General features: G+C 39.7%; 1 protein-coding gene across 4 annotated transcripts in view; it reads left to right on the top strand.

Annotated features, from left to right (window-relative positions):
• The window catches only part of AK8 (adenylate kinase 8), a 67,486-nt gene that overhangs the window by 3,503 nt on the left and 44,572 nt on the right, over positions 1–19,411 (top strand). For 3 of the 4 annotated variants that reach the window (XM_051808185.1, XM_051808188.1, XM_051808187.1), the window contains exons 3-8: positions 2,853–2,902; positions 3,600–3,713; positions 9,173–9,241; positions 16,776–16,857; positions 18,401–18,472; positions 18,955–19,155. In XM_051808185.1, the coding sequence (XP_051664145.1) occupies positions 2,853–2,902; positions 3,600–3,713; positions 9,173–9,241; positions 16,776–16,857; positions 18,401–18,472; positions 18,955–19,155 (588 nt within the window). The remainder of the gene's footprint in view (positions 1–2,852; positions 2,903–3,599; positions 3,714–9,172; positions 9,242–16,775; positions 16,858–18,400; positions 18,473–18,954; positions 19,156–19,411) is intronic. The other variant, XM_051808186.1, reaches the window with a different exon arrangement.

Genomic DNA, 19,411 nt, shown 5'->3' on the forward strand with positions numbered 1-19,411 from the left:
AACAGAATTAGGCAGGTTTCCATTTCAGGACTTCAGTACTTAGAGGCTAAAGATAGAACTACAGCAGCTGTTTGTCAAAGGGAAAATGCTGTCTGCTCTTGGGCTGGAAAAACCTACTAAGGAAGGAGAGGAACTCCAATTAAAATTAAAGCCTAAATGTTGTTTTAAGAATAAATTATATGGAAAATAATGTAACAGAAATGTGTAGCAGAGTTGCTTTTACTTTTTGATCATGGTGGAAGGTGCTGACTATTTAGAAGAAAAAAAAAACCTTATTAGAGCCATCAGGAGAGTGATGAATTTTCATGATCTTGCCTTGCCAGACAGTTTTAGCCCTAGAGAAAATTTCAAACAGAGATGTGTGGAAAAGAGGCATTGCATCTATCCCAGGTGTGAAGTTAGAAAACCTTTTTAATTAATAATAGGATCTGAAGTACTTTTAAAAATATAAACAAGTCTAATGATGATTATAGCTTACATCTGCCTTGAAAACCTCGTAGGTCAAATGTGTGGCAAAGTGCTTGTGCTCAGGGCTCTGCACTATTGTTCTCTTATGTGTTCCTTCTAAAAACCTTAAAGGGCCACATAAAGGCTGATAATTCTTTCACATTCAGAGATGCAAGTTTTCTACACGGTGTCTTGGTTTGTGCTAATGAAAAGGAGCTTTCAGGATCCAAGAGGCGTTCCTGTGAGTTCTTCCTTTACAGCCAAACTTCTGAAGGAATGTTAAAAAATTCTGCAAGACTGTTCAGCATGTACCATGTGCTTCTGTTTGACAAAGGGCTTCTCTTACAAGTTGAACAAATTTCGTTGTGTTAATATTAATAATAAAATCTTTTGGATTTAAATGGAAGTCACTGAGTCCAACTGTTATTGTGCATTATACCAGGATTAATTTTGTTGTTGATAAAATCGCTGCTGAATGTTAAAAGTTACTTTGCTTGGAAGAGTAAATCCTGTAACATCTCATTGGGACTAAACACAGAATGAAATATGATTTGTTACTGAAAACAAAGGCATTTTCTGGAATTTCCTGACTTCATTTGGCTGCTGCTTCAGATCTGTGGTATTAAACACTGACTCTTTGTTGATTGGAGGGAGTTAAACGTGACATGGTGTCCTGGTTGTGCCCTCGTGTCATATGTTTGGGGAGAAAGCTTTAGAGGAGTCTTACAAGTGTGCAAATGAGTAAATCAGTGAATTACACTGCCCCATCTGCTGCCAGCCACTAAGCAGAGAGAAAACCAGATTTAGTACAAAGTGAGCATTTACAGTAGCCCTGGGCAATATTAAAGCATGAGATGGTGTATATAATGGTATGTTTCGTTTTTTATCAAACGTTTGTCCAAGAAAGCTGTGTATTAAAGCTTCAATACCTAAGGGCTTTCTTGTGAATTTTAAATCATGCTCCTAGTTAAACCTCAAAAGGATCTGTGGATGGAAAGGTTTTTTGATTTTCTTTGAAGTGGTTTGAAGAAGTTGATTAGTGTTGGCACCCGAGCACTCTTTTATGACGCTGTTTATAAATAATTCCTAAGTACCGGGCTGGAGTTTCAAGGTGTTAGATTTTAAAAAAAACCCTAGGATTTAATCACATTACATTTGAAAGAAATTAGGTGATAAAAACAGCTGATGTATCCTTTTAAAGTATTTTTCTACATTGTGTACTAGTTCTGTTGCATTTGCAAGAACCAATAAGGGGGGAGTTGTTCTTAAACCTTCCAAGTCAGATAACTTTGTAAAGATGAATCCGTAATTTGGGTTTCATGTATGTTTAAAAATTGCACCTGCCCAATAACTGTTAAGTGCCTGGAAGGCCTCATAAAAATACATTTCACATCCTTGCCTGTCTGTAACCATCAGACACCATCTCCCTTGGTTATCGAGAGCTGAAGAGGTTTTTTGGGTGAGTAGATCCCTCCTCTGCTTTGACCTACGTTACTCCCAGTAAATACTAACCAGTCCCTCCTGTAGATAATCTGGTTTGGTTTGGGATTGTTTTTTTTTCCTGTGGTGTAGAGGGGAAAAAACATCAAAGCTGTTAATATAAAACAACAACTCAAGGAGTCGCAGCCCAAGGTGTATTTCTGGAAAAAGTTCCAAATGCTTTTCTAACAATTACTCCTTTTTCTCTTGTCTTGGCTCTAATTCATTCCCAACAAAACCTATGAAGGTAATGCCTTTTGTGTTGTCTGCATGCATTGGATTAAGAATTCCTCAGAACTGGGATGCAGTTTTTGCAGCTTTCCCCCTCAGAGAAAGGAGAGGGATATGCAGTAGAGAAACACAAGAAGCAGAAATGAGGGAAATTGCTTTTAAGGATGACTAGAAAATGTGAAGGTAGCTGTCAAAAAGCGTAGCGAGAGCGTGCTTCGTTCTGCGGTGTCTAAATCTCCTCTGAACCCTGACACAACCTATTTGGGTGAAACTAAAATGAGAAATAATTTTTCATCACAAAATATGTTTGTTCTAAGTAACTGCTTTGGGAATAAAAGTCAGACTCAGGTAAGGAAATGTCAGTATCTTATGCTCGGGTTCAACCACTAAACTCTCCGTGTGTTTGGATGGATTGAGATATATAGATCTCATATATCTCTCCAAATGGCAGAGTTAGTCAGAGTGTTAATCTCATTGACCATGGGGATTAAAGGAGGACCCAGCTGGCACTGTCTTACTGTTCCCCTCTTCTTTTCCCCAGCAGAGCCCAATCCTGAAGCCTCCATTGAGGCAGCTTTCCATCTGAAATAATTGTTTCATTGGGACTACACTGATATTATGCAATGCAACAGTGAGAAACTGGTTGGGATCTTTGCTGTTCTGCATCTTAACATTGACATATCCTTGTTTCACAGCTCCAAAAATTTGTATACTCGGTCCACCTGCTTCTGGGAAAACTACAGTTGTAAGTAGCCTAATTCAGTGTTGTAACACTGCTCACTCTTTACATTGCACTGAGCTCAGCATTTGTGTAAACTTTATTCTGGAAAAATAATTTTCAGATTTATCTGAGTGATAGAAGAGCACAAGGCAAATTGAAGGGTGGCATTCCTGAGGAAAACACCTGTACATTACACTACAGCTTAAATGGAAATTTTTAAGTGAGCTCTGCGAGAGCTCACTGAGGTAGTGGTAGTGATACTGCTGGAATGCAACAGAATTCTGCCTGCTTTGTTTTAGCAGGGCTAATTAACCTGTGAGAAGCATTGTAATTACACATTTGTGGTGTTCCCTTGTTGGGGGTTTCTCCATTTGCATGGTCACTTGTCTCATGTCCACTGGCACCCCTTAATTGCAAATGTCAGAGTTGTATTTGAACCACAGAGAAAACTGACCACAGAAACTGCAGGTGATGGTGGTGTGTGATGCTAGGGAGAATACTTCTTTCTTTAAATCCTGTGTTATGGGACAGGAGATGAAAAAGCCCTTATTCAAAGCTGTAAACTCTTCAACACCTTTATAAGAAACCACTTAAACTTGCACATAAAGTCTGTCCCCTTAAATGAATGGCTGGGAAAGCTCTGTCTTTCTGCAGCCTTCTGAAAAAAAAACCTTCATTTTCTTTCCAAATACTTCAACCTGTATTTCTTTTCTTCCCTCAGGCAATGTGGCTTAGTAAACATTTTGATGCCATACGTGTCTCTCAGGAGACTTTGTTATTCAACGAAACATTAGCGCTGACGGAGGAAGCAAAGGCACATAAAGAAAAAAATCAGGTGTGTAAGAGAATACAATAACAGCTGTTCTCATGTCACACAACAGGAATTATGTGGCATTCCCGTGATTTTCCACTGCTATGAGTTGATCAGATGAGAGTAGATACTCCTCTGTCTGTGGGAGTTTGTACATTTGTGTATGTGTAGGTACAGGGCCTTTCAGAGAAGGGTGAGCTCTGCTGGATAAGATATGGACAAAGAGAAGTGTGTCAGGGCACAGAAGGAGAGGAAGACAATGTCAGGTAATGAAGATCTTGAAAAATTAACCTTGAAATAAGCAACAGAACTGGGATAAGTCCAGGAGTGCACAATATAATTTACAGAATGGTTCCTTCTGTCATTAAACACAGAGCCTTCTATCTGAGCATGTTTGATAATCTCGATAAAATAAGCATTAATCTCTCAGGTCTCCTTTGGTACAAAATGCTCTGGAAAATATGTACACAAAGAACTTTTTTTGATCTGACAGTGCTACTTAGTTGTGCATGCTTGATTTCTCTGTAGCATGACACAAATAACTTACTTGGTGCATTAACTCCAAAGGAGTGTGACAATCCAGGCAGTGACTGACAGCCCTTGGAGCTCTCAAACTGAGGCAAGAGCAGCTACTCAGAGTGTTCAGTTCTACCCAACTCCAGGTACTGTGTTTGCTCCAGACAGCTTTTTGAATCCTTTCATGCTTCACTGTGGGCCTCCTAATTGATGTTCAAAGCAATTGGTCCAAAGAACAGTTTTTTCCAGGTGTCCTGATTAAAAATTAGTGACAAGTAGATGGGAAAAATATGTTGAATACAGAGAAGCATCTCTGCTACTGACTCCTGCCCTTTTAGCTGATTTCTTTCTCCAGATGTCAAGGTGTTCTATGAGAAATAAAGTGGAAGAAGTCTGGTTTTTGGGGACTCGTTCTAGCAAGTCCTCTAGTTTGAATATATTTTTTCTCCCTCATCACCTGTTTTCATAAAAATTGAAGCAATTTCATATCTGTGAGAATTCTACACCTGTGCTAAATCCAATTTAAGATTGGAATTGGCCAACAGATTCATAATTTACTGAGATGGCAGACAGTGTGATACATAGATTAGGGTTTTTTCCTTAGAAAATTGGGCTGTAAATAGGGTAATCTTATCACACTGAATTAGTGAATGAAGTTTGGAGATGGCTCAAGTAATATACTTCAAGATCTGAGAGGAAAGAATTCATTGAACTCACTAAACTCACTGGCAAAAGGGTTTGCATTTGGCTGGGATGATACAGAATTATTCTTATCGAGAATATGTACTTTGAAATCTTCTTGCTAATTATTAAAGATTGTTTTGATAGGTTCATAAATTTATACTTGGAGGGGGAGAATTTAAAACAAAAATTCCCTTTGGTTTAATTACTGTAATTATTAACATATTTCAGGCTATACAGATGCACTTTCAAGGGTGTCCTTTTGGGCTTATTTGATTTAAAAAGATGGATGGTGTGGAAGATGAAAGTCAAAAATGTCAAGGCTAATCAGGTAGTGAGGAGGGCCCAAAGAGCCTGGTGGTGGTTCAGCACTGTGCAGTCTGCCTTTAGTTTTGAGATTTAGAGTCTAGAAGAACATTTTTGGCTAAGTAATTTTGTTCTTTCATATGAGTTTATTTCTTCAAACATAACTCCTGGAACTAGGAGGGAACTCCTTGCTTCCTCTAAATCAATGCAAGCTTTACAGTGACTTAAAATGTGGCCAAATTGTCATCTCAAGAGCTGTATTTTCCCTTCCTGATTCTTGGCTGCTGCCTGAATCTCCTGTTGCTGTAACTGAGCCCTGGTTCTGCTGAAGCAAGTGGTAAATGATTCCTCCAGCACAGGGAGCATCCATTAGCACTAATAGGTTTGGATCTCTTTTCAGGAACAGAACAATAGCTGTTTACACCACCTTTGATACAACCAGGGCATTAAAAAGTTGGGAGTCCTGGCCAAAGCAATTTAATAAATGGAGAAGAGGAAAAGCAGGAATCAAGGCTGTGTTTTTTGAAAGTCTGGTGTGAAGCTCATATAACACAATTTAATGTCGTTTCACACGTATAAAGTTACTGGGGCTGAATTAACCCCAGTGCCAAAGGTCAGGCAGTTCTAGGTCAGTAGGCCAATGTTACCAGATCTGGGCAAATGCTGCAAAAAGCTCTGCAAATGTTTGTTCACATATTTTACCCACTTATCTTTAGCCAAGCTTTCATCTCTTTTGTGTTCGCTCACAGCAAGCATTAAAGCATTTGGGTTTTCCTGGCACAAGGATTCATGGAAGGCACATTTAAAATAGGTGATTATTCCCTGAAGCTCAATTTTTCAAGTTGGACATGCAATCATTCACCCACACACACCTGGCCACTTCCTAATGAGCACAGCTCAGGTAGTGAATTTTAAATATTGACTGTTCAAAGTAAAATGGGATCATTCTGCACGTAAAAATGCTCCAAAAAGAAGTCAAATATTTTTGGAATATTCAGGAACCACAGGCTATCAATAAATATTCCATGAACAGAAAAAGAGGCTACATTTTTAGATAAATCATTGCAAATTATTCCCTCATCTCTAGTTATTATAATGTTAATAGGAAGCATCTTCAGGTTTTCCTATAGTGAAGTCTAATGATGAGCTATTTCATGTTTCACTTTTCCTGTTAACTGGATAAAATAAGAAGTTGAAACAACTGTGGTAATTGTGAGTTTGGGGGATGGGTGTGCTTTTAATGCTACACTAAATTGCAGCTGAGGTGTTTGCATACTCCTTAATAACTTAAAAGTGCTCTAGAGTTGCATCATGTCCCTGTGCTTTTTAAGAGAGAAAAACCCAAGGCATCCTTATCTAGGCATGGTCAGCATTCCAATCTATTCCAGGCTACACTGTTAAGAAGGAACAAATAGGAACTGTTCCAGTTTTGTGTATCCATAAAAGCCCAGCCTTTCATGTGTATTATCTGAACAAATTAAATCTAACCATTCATGATTCTGAGAATGCTAAACCCAATTTCTTGAAACCAGATTGCTGTTCTCTCCAAGGTCCTAACTTGGAGAAGTCAGTAGTTTTTAGCTGTAGCTGTTTTCAGAGCAAATATATCCAAAACTTCCAAGAAAAAGTCCAGTGAAAGTGCTCCCCCACCAAAAAAAAAGGTGAAAGTTTTATGAAAAGATCATTGAGATATAACTCTGGGTAGATCAGGCATGGAAGTTGAAGTATGATGTCCCTGAACTAACATGGGATATTTAAAATTAATCATGAGTGAGTTCAGTTTTTCAGCAGTATGGAAACTGTGTGTATAGAAAAGTGGTCTGAACATAAACAAAATCCCACAGCAGCAGGTGTGTCCTTTACCTGAGCTGAATGCAGCTCTGAGTGCTGCAGGCAAGGTGTGCTTTGGCTGTTAATCAAATGTGTGTCATTGTCCCTTATTGCAGATTTCTGGGAGGTGCAGTCCCATCCACCAGGCTCACCATGTATTTATGTGTTTATGGGAGAGAAATTATAAATGGGCTATCACAGGTATCAGAGAGAACGATTTCCAGTTGAATAATTAGGCATTCTGCAAGCAACCCCTTGAAAATGATTTTGTAGGCCACTGCTCAGTGGGAGGAAAACTGCCCAGGAAATGAGACTGGAATTGAGCCACAGAGAGCAGAAGGAGCTAAACCACTGAAACACCTGAACGCCTGTCCTTGATTGTTTGTGTGCAATAAACTCCAAAGAGAGGACTGAGAACACCACTGCACTGAAAGAAGTTAGTCTCATTTTGGTTTAAATTGGTTTGGCAAGGCTTAGCAGAGAGGACCCCCAGCAGTCTCCAGCCTGCCTTGACATGACAGATGAAAGAAGGGAGGGAGGCACTGGCTGTTCCTGGGAGCAGCGTGGGGCCCCTTTGGAAGGTGACAGGCTCAAAGGCAGGAGCCCAGCTCCAGCAGGGAGGGGCTGCAGGAGGCTCTGACACTCCACCCTCTGGGACCTGCTGACTTCCAAGAAACACAGCAATTTCCTTCCCTTTTTCTCTTTTACCTGCTTGAAAGTTGCCTTATGAATGGCTGATATGAGGAGAGGCACTGAGAACTGGGGACAGCAGAGATAAACAAACCAAGCAAACCCTCTGCCTGGCTGGGCCACTTTGTCTGTGCCACACTGGCCTCTTTTGTGTGTTCTGGAGTGTTTCCTCCAGCCTTGTTTAAAGTGACTTCTGTGGTAGCACTTCCACCACTCCTGGTGAAATTATTTCATGATGCAATAAAGAAGATTTTATTAAATCTTTCCTCATAGTCAACCACATTGTCATTATATCTCTCTACCTCTGTTAGAATAACACAAACCTGCAGAAATGCTCCTTTTTGGGTGTATACCCTTCAGACTTTGGTTAGGAAAAAAAAAAAAAGAGAATCTACAATATGTGGAACTGCAGGAAACAAAGAGTCAAGCTCACATTGTTTAGTGAAAGATAATTTATTTTAACTAGGAGGTAGAAAATCTGGTTGCAGGTTTTTTTTTTTTTCTGAGTATTCATTCAATAATGACAAAATGAGACTGAGACAAAGCATTTAGTCAAATGATTAGCAGCTGTTCTGAGTGGTATGGACAGAGGTTTAGGCTTTACCAAGTTAAACTGGCTAACACAGAGTTTAACCAAGTTCAGCATAGAATGAAGGCCTAAATTAATGAGATAGTGAAAAAATTCTTACTAGAAGAAAGAAGGGTGTTGCTAATTTGTCAGGAAGTCTAATACAACAGAAGAAGTGTTGGGGAGGTGTTAAATCTGTAGAGGAACTTTGTTCTTCTGTTTCATAGAAAATACTGCCTTACAAAACATCTCTAGATATGGACAAAGTAGGAATCACAGAGCTAAACAGCACTTCTGAGATTATTGGCAAATGCAGTTTCCATCCCATTTCGCAGTCCTGAGTTTAAAAATAAGCTATCTTTAACTATAAAATACATTTTAAATAAACTTTCTGGATGATGACAGAGTTACTTGAAAAGATGAAACAAACCTGAAGATCAGACTCTTTGTGTTGTTTGCTCAGTGTCTGAGATCCTCTTTGTCTCACTGATAGCTGGCAAGATCCCTGATGCTGAGCCCACTGACACAGTCATGGATCAGACACTTGTGGTAAAAAGGACAACTTATGGATGTGATATTCTTGTGGATTTTGCAGGTCTCATGGCCATTTGTGTGTTAGTGTGTAAAACTTGTCACTGCTTCCATGTTAGCATGCAAAAAACCCCATGGATGTTCGTGCTCTGTGTTCAGCTTGCCTTTAACACTGATTTTTGTGCCCTTATTAACTCTTTGTCATTAACTCATGTTAATGACCCAGGGCTTACACTGAATTATTTATTTCTTTATTTTTAAGAAGACATCTCACTTCACCTTTAACCAGAATGTGCCTGCATGGTAAAATTCCTTTTGAACTCAATTGTGAATATTCAGCCTTTTTTTGTTCTTTCTTTAGAAAATTCCCAACGCGCTTTGGGCCAATCTGATCCAGGAACGTCTGTCAAACGTGGACTGCATCAAACAAGTAAGAATTGCTCCTCAGAGGGCCGGTGGATAAGCACTTACACAACTCGTGCAGTAGTTAGCATTCCTAGTCCTGAGCAGAGCAGGGAATGGGGGCAAATCATCGGGGGCTCTGGAGCCGGTTGCTTTCTTGAACATCAGCGGAGGGAGTTTGGAGCTTTATTAACAGGATAAAGGGGAGGATGAGAGTATGCATATGCTAATCTTCCAGCACAGAGATGATCAAAGGCTGAACAAGCAGAGCTTTGTTGATTGCCTGGGGCAACTGGCAGAGATAGAGTGGACAAAACAGATAAACAGAAAATATACAAAAATCAATATGTTAAGGTTTTAACTCTTATTGAGGAAAGGGGGGGGGAAAGAGTCTGGTGTTACTCATTTCAGTTTTATTTATTTCTCATTGTGTCTTCTTTTTTCTTCCTGCGTTAGGAAAAACTGCATTTGAATATATTCTAGGTATTAATTAATATGTTCACTCTTAGCTTATACAAATAGGCAACTGAATAGGTTTAGCTGTATTCAGATGTGTGGCTTTTTTTTTTCTCCTACATGCTTATCCTTGATGTAAGTAGAGACTTTTAACACAGAGAACTTTAGTAGACTGATGCTGGTTGAATTTAATATCTGGACTCAAGGAAAGCAAAATCATTTTTATGTGTTTTCTTTAAAATCTCAGATGTTGTTGTGGTTCATGGAGTTTATAGTCAGCCCATTATAAGGGATTATTTGCAAGAGATATAACAATCTCATGGATAAAACCCTGTTTGTAAACATGCCAAAATAAGGATGGCACATTATTTGGTGCACTTCTTAAGAGGAAAAAGTCCAGTCCAAAGTAGGTGTTGTGTTCATGAAGGACTAAACAGCTTTTTTCTCATCAATAGTCCATGTTTTCAGAACAGGCACTGTAACACCCCTTTGAGTCAGGGGACAGGTAGAACTTCCTCACCTCATGCAGATACTGCCAGGCTCAGAGTTTTATAATAAAATCTGATGCTTCTCAACATCATCATCAACATCCACCTTGTCAGTTGAATAAAGCAGGGCAGGTAATTAACATTTCATTGAAGTGTGAAAATTGCTTCCTAAAGCTTCTTAGCATTAGACACCGAAAGAAAGTGGAAATGCTGAAAGCTTCATGTCTTCTGCTTCTGTCTCTATGATTTTTGGTGCAGTCTGCAATGATCTGCAGGCTGGATCCTTCCATCCACATAAAACGAAATCATCTCAAGGGCTGGGCTACTGCCTTGTAGTTTTTGGGATGGTAATTCTGTAGTGCAGAAGTTTTTGCAGGTACAGGGAAACATCAACAAAACTAGCAAGAATAAGTAAAAAAAATTCTGCACCTGATTGAAGGTTTCACCTTTCAGAACTCTGATGACACAAGTGGTTGCCAAAGATTCCTGTGCCTCGGTGCAAAGGCAACTGTCTTAACCTAAGCCAGTAGTGAAGGTGTCTTACATTGGACCTGCCTTGTGTGAGCTGGACCAGAGTCACTGTGTGTGAACTGTGGAAAGGAGAACTTGGTCAGGATGGTCATGAATATCTGGAGATGTGATCTCTCTGTTTCCTGCTGGAGAGGTCTGCTGGAAGACATCTCTGTGTCCATGTCACATCTCTGTTGAGAGCACAGAGCTGTAGCCAGGGGCAGCTGCTGCTCTCTTTAGACAGTAGTTTTAGAACTAGTAACAGCTAAACCTTGACCTGTGCCAATATCTAAGCCACTGGTTGCATGAGAATTTAACTTTTAATGCTACCTGCTGGTTTTTAGTGTTACTGAAAAAATGATTAAGCTAAACCAAACCAAGCTGTTGTTTCAGGGTTCCCTTCCTGCATTGGAAGAATGTTCTAGTACATTATGTAGAAGGACATGACCCCCCCCCCTTTTCCAAGTGGTCCATTTTTTGGTGATTTAGAATCCTATGTTTCTTGCTCCATGCTTCATCACCTGGGGGACTGAAACAATGATTTCTTGGATCCTTAGAAAGAAAGGAGTAAAGGGATTGGCAGAAAACCTAAGGGGTATCAGTTTTTCTTCACAAAATACTGCATCCCTTACTCCATAATTGGTCTATTAATTTTAAATTTACAAAGTAGAATTAAACTTTTGCATTGCTAGTCACTGTGCTTGAATTATATGGGTCAGTCTGGTTTCTCTTGAAGGTCTTTTTAGCTGAGCTGTTTTATTTTATTTTGACTCATTACAGTTACTTAGCAGCCAGATCAAATATATGGTAGTACTTGGTATATTTGTTTCTCTACAATAAATTCACACAGGACTTAGGCCCTTCAGTTGGCAAGAGAGCCTGTTTAAAAACACACATGTGGTGTACTGTCTTGTTCATTTTTGTGGTATTTTGGATTAAAGAGTGTAGCTGTAGAAACCAATATTGTCAACTCTGGATATACCAGCAAATGAGCAGCAAAAAAATGACTATGAATGTCAACATTTTTTATGCAGGCAGTGCAATGAGATATCATGGATATACAGCAAGTCAGGTGACTGTGTGATTTACTACCTTGTCCTTGGGGCAAGATGTGCAACATCGATCTCAGGTGATACTTCTCCTCGAGTGAGGATGTTTAAAATATCTCTAAACCTGTAGAAATGAGAGCAAGTTAGGAAGATGATAAACTAAGACAGGAGCTGCTTTCCTGACTGCCAGGCTTTGGGTGGTGTCAGACCCCTCAGGTGAACACAAACAGCTCCTCTGGTTGTGCTTGTAGCAGGTAGGACAGGGAAGGCTCCCTGTTATTTTCAGTAGTTTGGTTAAATATTTTCTCACATGCTCTCTCACAGGTAGGAGTTGCTGGGGCAATCTGTCCCCTAATACTCTCTGGAGGAGAGCTGCTGAATGGCAGGAGGTGTTGTAAACTAGCAAGTAGGTGAATAACTCTTCAGTTTAGGGCTTTTATAACAGCTCTAAAACCTCTCCCAGTTATTTTCCCCATAAGTCTCTTTACCTGATCAAAAAAACCCATATGTTTTCAACAGCTAATTTCCATTGCTTTCCAAAGGCTGCATCCACCCCATGCTTTTTTGCTCCATGCTTTCTATAATTGTTGGCATGGCTCTAGTTCTCCTGTCAATAGTGAGGGGAGGATCTCCCAGTGAGTTATTTTAAATATTAGGTCATGTAAAACTCTGAGTAAGGTGACAAGCTGGTTAAAATGCCAACAGCTGCATAGAGCCCTGCCTACATTTTATGTTCCTGTTGTTATCACCAGCAGCACTGAATCAGCGCTGGATGTCTTACACAACTAGGGGGGAATAAACCTTTATAAAGCTTCCCTGACATTCAGCAAGAATGGAGTGGATGTTATCAATCTGGTTAAGGTTTCAGCTGTTTTTAGGAAAACCACATAATTGGTTTTCCAAAGGTGTGATGGTTGTTAAAAATCTGTACATTAACAGATAGTAATTTGTGATCACTCTGTGTATGTCTTTCTCATTCAAAAGAGGATCTATGCATTTTAATTGCAATATTTTCCTTGTGTGATTCAAAATAGAATTAATGCTGTGGATTTTTTATATCATTTGAACAGATTTATGCCATTTCTTTCAAAATGTGAGTCAGCATGTTTTTACTGAGAATGTTAATAGATTAGGAGTGTGTTGGACCACACTACCACCAGCTGTTTGTTTTATTTCTCCTTGTGGTGTCATTGGCTTGGCATTAATTGTACAGCTTTCATCCCACTGACAGTAGGAACACAGGATTTTTTGTGCCATTGTTTTGACACTCCCAGGTTTATGGATGTCACAGGCATTCTCTGAGGAGAACATTCTTATTGATCAACAGCTCTGCTGGGACTCTGTGTTATGTGTTCTTCTAACACAAATATGGTCAGGACTGCAAGGGATCAGATGGGGAGGTTTTCCAGCACACCCAGAAAACTTATTGCAAACATTATGGGCCTTGTGAAGCTGATATGGAGACTTTTCTTCTTCCAGGGTTGTACAGGTTGGCTGCAGCCCCTCTGACTGCTGGGACTGTGCAGGGAATTCATGGAACTGGAGAAAGCCAGTGAAAAGATTGCTAGAGGATGTATTTGAGAGGGAGCTGGGCCACCTTTCTGGAGTCTTAGGATCTTTAGAAGCTAATCTTAGGCCAGTGATTCACACAAAACAAGAGGCAGAATGACTTTAGAGGGGTATTAAACAGTCCAGAAGAGCAGTGGCTGTCCTTGAAAGGGAAGACAGAGAAAAGCAATGGCTCTTGGTGGTTCTTGGTTTTACCTTGGTAGCTGAAGATCATCATGTTGTCTCTGTGAAACTCCATGCAAAGAATATGATGCTACACAGATTTATCCGGGGAGAGAATCTGCCCATTCACCACCTTTTCTGCTTTCTGACAAGAATGGGACTTTTAAAAATAGCTTTGCATCTTGCTCAACCAACAGAAATAATGTGGGGGATAAAAGGTTTCTTTCTAGTAAGGCTTGAGCTTCTTCCATCATCCACACTGCAGGAGCTGGGGTGACCATATTTCTGCTGCACTCCTCAGTCTGCTGAGGTCTGAAAATCTCCAGAATTTTACATCCATACTGGCAAAGCTATTACTGATATATTTTTGTGTTATTGTCTGCCCCCTTTCTCCAGCTGGAAGTGAAAACCATGTAATACTTATTCAAAACCACTGAATAATGATGTGGGAAAATTGTTGTGATTGTTTTCCTAAAAGCAACGTATTCATGACCTTTGATCTTTAGGCTTGTGGCTGAGCTTTGTTGCAGACATACCACGTAATTCAGCATTATTTCTGTGTGCTATCCCTTCTCATTATTCAAAGGTACTGTCAGTTTTGGATTTTGTAATTAAAAAAAACTCTGGAGGATGTACAGGTCAAATAACAAGAGAGAACTTGAATACCCAAGTCATTATTATTGTGGTGGAAAGTGTGAAAGTTGTAGGCTTGGTATTATAGCTGAGAGTACTCCCAGCAAAGGAGGGAGATGTACATTTGGGAGTGACCTTGAGCATTTCCTTTTCTCCAGATTCCTGAGATCTGGAGAGTGATGCCTTTGAAAGTGCTTCCTTGTTGCTGATTTTTTCAACATGGCCTGGGTCTCCAAGGATCACCTCACCTGGCTTTAAGGCAGCAGCAGAATGTGCTATTTAATGTGGAAAAGGATGGAGGTTTCCAGCTGAAGGAGAGGGAACAGTGGCCACAGAATAAAGGCACCATGGAATTACTCACTTTTAGCCTTTGTTCCACCCTTGGTGTGATGAGGTGCCACCCATGCGTGGCTGTGAGGTTACTGCTATCAAGAACAAAAAATAGATGGCTTCTTAAAGAAACAAATTTACCATGTGAAGTTACTAATTACACTTTAATGATAGTCAGGAGGGCAAAAAAGACCAGTGTTTGCATAAAGCATGATAGGCATATTTTAAGTCAGGTCTTGCTCTGCTGTGTCTCGCTTCCTCTTGCTTCGTTCCCAAGCCACACTCCCTTTTCACTCTTTTTTTTTTTCCCTCTTTTTTTTTTTCCTTTTTTTTTTTTATCTGTGACATCTGCTTGGAGCTTGTCCCTCCTGTGATACCACACTACTTGCAGCTGTTCAGACCTCCAGCTCTGAGCTGTGCATGGGGTGCCCTGAGCATACGGCCTTTTTGATGTGTGATAAAACAGAACCAAGCCACTGGGGGTATGGAGAGGGAATGCAGCAGAATATCAATAAACCTGTTCTGAACAAAGCTGCAGCTCTGTGGTGGAATAGACATTTCACTGAAGTGTCAAGTAGATGGATAATGTATTCTAATTAGGGACTGACTGATACCCTGGAACTCAGAGACCTTTGGAAATCAGCTCCAAAATGCTCACTATTTTTGTGCTGTGTGTTTATTTTGCATTTGTTTAATGCCCTAAGATGTATTTGTTGCAGGAAGCTATTTATTGAGCTATGTTTTCCTAAACAGAAAAAACTTTTACCTATGAAGTTGCTTGTTGCCTTTGAAATTTGTATATAAACCTCTAGAAGTTTGCTGTGGATTGTTAAAATACAATATTGTGTTCACTGCCTGTTGCACATTATGTGATTTGAGCAATAAGCCGTGGTGACATCAGGTTCTGTGGGTGTTTTTTGGTTTTTGTTTGTTTGGGTTTTTTTATTTGTTTTGTTTTAGTCTCCAAAAGTGTTGCTGTTGGGGTGGAGAAAATAAGCCACATTTGTAGTCTGTGTAAATTGGCATCAATTTATTTGCTTCAGACCTCAGATGCCATTTCTCCCTAGAAGAAGATCTGGGCCTATATATATATCTATTTTGTACACAATATATTCCAAACTAGTGCTGAAGTTCTGAGCACACCAGTACAAATACTGTGCAGCTTTGCCTCCTGCAAGTCCCAGGGGATAAATTGATTTCTCAGCACCTGTGTGACCTTAGCCAGTGGTTCATTCCAATTCGGCAGAGCAAACACTGGGAGTGGCAAAAATGCCTTGCAGTTACTTGAGTCTCTTATTTTCTACAGGTATCAGCAGGATGACACGTTCCTGAAACCAGGCTAATTAAGGGATTTTAAATAGTCTACTCTATTTTCCTGAGTAATTGGAATGGCCCATTCCCTCCTCCAGAAGTTGTGGAGATATGTTTCCCTGAAATACCTTGGACCCCACACTGACAGAGCATCAGATTTATGTGGAGATGATAATGATTGCCAGCTAATGCAATATTAAAATATCTCCTTTATTTTGGTGCAAAGATGGCTCCCAGATTTATTGTAGCATCCCAAAGTTCTTTTGGGGTATAGCATAGAACAAGGACATGTGTGGTCAAGCATCTAACAGATAAATTAAGGAAAGTTCAGAAGATTCAGGCTTGAAACAGAGAAGTGGATTAGATTTCAAATACTGCATCAGACAAAAACTGAGTGAGGCAGCAGCTCTCCTACGGTATTTCACAGATCTGTAAATGTTTTTTTAAAGATGCTCAATCCAACACTTAGCTGGCTATAACAAGGACTTAAGGGAGCAAAAGGCTCTTTTTTCTTTTTTCTTTCTTTTGCTCTGTTGCTTCATTAGCTCTGGGAACGCTGGTTCCATTACTGTGAGTTTTCCTGTATAATTTAAGAAAATAATGAAAGCGTGCATATTTTCCTCAGTGTTCTTGGCATTAAATCTGTCTTTAGATTTGTTTAGCTTCTTTTTTTTTTTTTTTTATATACACAGTGTGGGCTGATATCCTTTTGAATATTTCAAAACTGTAGAAATTGTTTGGGGCTGTTTTTATTCAAGATAGAAGTCGGTTTAGGGGTTTTTTATTTAAGATTGAAACGTGGGGGGAAAAAAATCACTGCTGCAACCCCTAAGTTCCCCTTGCTCTGTGGCACTGGTATCAGTGCATGCATTTCACAAAAATATCAGTGCTCCATGTTTGCTTTCTTTTCTCACAAGCATCCATGAGAAATCCTGTGCTGTTGTGGGATGAGAATGAGGTAATTTTTGTGCAAACAGCACTGATATTTAGTATTAATTTTTGATTTTTTTTTCTCTTCCAGGATCAATAACTGTTTCATGTTTTTGTTCAATAGGGATGGATTTTGGAAGGCTTCCCTGAAAATCAGGAACAGGCATGGATGCTGCAATCCTTTGGCATCTTTCCTAGACATGTTGGTAAGCAGCACAAGGTTTATGTGTGATTGCATCCAGTAGGAAAGACTGGAAGCATTTGTCCCAAAAAATCCTCAGTAAATCCAATAGTGGTGCTGGGACACCAGAGTCACCAGACAGCAGAATATTTCAGAATGGTTCAGATTCACTTGGAAACCTGAGATAACTTGTGAGACTTTAAACCCTGTCTTTCACACATGAACCTTTTTCTTCTTACACATCAGAGTTCTGTGAATCCAAGACCCTGCAGTGCCTCTGAGCAGTTACAAGTAGCTTTGCTTCTGACTTCCATCTCAAAAAATCAGCCTTTATCCTCAGATTAAATCAATTCCTCATGTACTGAAATACAAATTCACGTTTCTGTTGAATTAGAGAATGTAAACTTGACCAAGTGAAGTGGAAACATCGTGATTTTAAGCCTGACCTTTCAGAATAAGGGGAGATTCTGCCTTGATTTGGACAGAACGTTTGTTTCCTGGCAAAGGGCTGATAGACAAGACCTTGACAGCTGCCCTTGCCACGTAGGAGAAGCCACTTGTCCCAAATTAATATAGTTAAAGGACCTACTGAGAATGTAAGAAATCATTACAGTTGTGTGGAATACAGTGTGAAATGATAAATGTAGAGCTTGCCAGTGCACACTGAACAGAACGTTATCCAACTTGATGAATTGTCACTTTAGATTTGATTTCGATGATATTTGACTGTTAATGAAGAATTCAGAATCGCTGCAATAGAGTTAGGCAAAAATGTTTAATGTCTAGTACTTGCATGTATTTTTAATATACCTAATAACATCTGAAGTTGAGTTTTGCTCACAATTATATCTGTGCCACCAAGACCTGAATGAGAATCTCAAAGCTCAGTCTGTCTAGTTAATCAAAAAGAAGATTGAGAGGAGATGAGATTTACGATGTGTGAGTACCTTAATAGGGAGAAAAGAGCCTGAAAGAGCTATTTGATACAGAGAAGAAAATCATAAAAAGAACTTGTTTGAAACAATAATCAAATGCACTGGAAATAGTAATTAAATTACAGTGTTTAACTGTGAGGATGATTAGCCAAAAGCAACCCAGGGAGCTGACAGATGCTCCATCTTTTGATGCTTCTAATCAAGTTTGAACACTTTTCTGTGAGGTTATAAAAAAATAAGTTTCACTGGTCTCACTACCAAAGTACCTGGGTGAAAAGTAGTGGTTTGTGGTATAGAAGAGAATCAGTCCCAAGTGCTTTGTGGTATTTCTGTCCCAGGCTCCAGAGACAGTTGTTAATTGGTAGGGATAGAAGGCACAGCCAATGCTCATGGGTCATGGATATTTTATCCCACTATATTGTCTAGTAGGTGAAGCAAAATTCTGATTAAAAGTGAATTAAAATATTTGCTGGGAGAATGCTGGGAAATAAGAATGAGGCAAGTCTGCTTTAAGGGCATTCAGCCACCTTTAATATTAGGACACATTTAAACAGTTACAGGAAATAAAGCAAGTAACTAACAAGAGCTACAGGTTTTTTCTTTTTTCTTCTTTTTTCCTTTTTTGCTGCCTAGTTATGCTTTATGCTTCAGACACCGTGTTGATTGAGAGGAACAGTGGGAAAAGGCTTGATCCCCTCACACAAGGTGCTGTATGTGTTTGTTCCTGATCTCCACTACAAACTGGAGTGTTACGTGGTCGGAATTTCTGATTATAAATTTAAACTGTTTGAAAACAGTATTTGTTGATGTTGCATTATTTTCAGTGTCAATAAAATATAGGGAAACGTAAAGCTCAGTATTCAACCTGCAAACAGCAGACTATGGCAGTACAGAATATTTGAAGGTTAAATCTGTCCATTTGAGCTTAGAATTTTGCTGTGCATCTCTGCCAGGTCCTGTTTTGTTTCTGAGGTGCAGATATGTTTTTAGGTATCTTCCATTAAATCACTGTCAAACAGATTTTGCTCTATATTGTCTATTATTATCAACCATCCACCACAAAATAAAATTCTGATGTTGCTCAGTAAAAAAAATCAAGTTGAGTGTTTTAGGAGAGGAATTGGGAGGGACATTCTCTAGCTAGAGACCTATTAAGTCATGCTCTTAGTTCCCAATCTGACTTGCAGAGGTTTATCACACAACCTTCGACTGGCCGAGTGATCCCCTGGTGCAGGAGCGGCTGGTGAAACCAGAGGATCTGTCTGAACAAGAGGTGTCCAAGAAACTGCTGGAATATCACAGAAACTTCCCTGAGGTTTTCCAGATCTACCAGAAAGTTCTGAAGTCGATCAATGCAGACCAGCCTTCCGTGGATGTGCTCTCCCAGGGTAAGTATGGACTTCATGGCAAATCTGACGGTTGGGAAAGTCCTGTTGGAAAGGTAGTTCCCGGCTGTTAGAGACACTTTGTAGGATTAGTCAACACAGATGGCTCCCAGCTGGGTTGTGTTCTCTCTAGTGCAGCATTTGTGCTGTTCCTGGTAATTATTTTACAGGACTGGAGTAAGTGCAGATAACTGGAAAGGCTGAGTTGCACAGTCCTGCCAAGGAACAGCGGGCTCGGGCGAGCAAATGCCACCGTTAT

Source organism: Manacus candei, unplaced genomic scaffold (assembly GCF_025592945.1).
Source record: "Manacus candei isolate 608988 ecotype Guabito, Panama unplaced genomic scaffold, ASM2559294v1 h1tg000071l, whole genome shotgun sequence".
NCBI lineage: Eukaryota > Metazoa > Chordata > Aves > Passeriformes > Pipridae > Manacus > Manacus candei.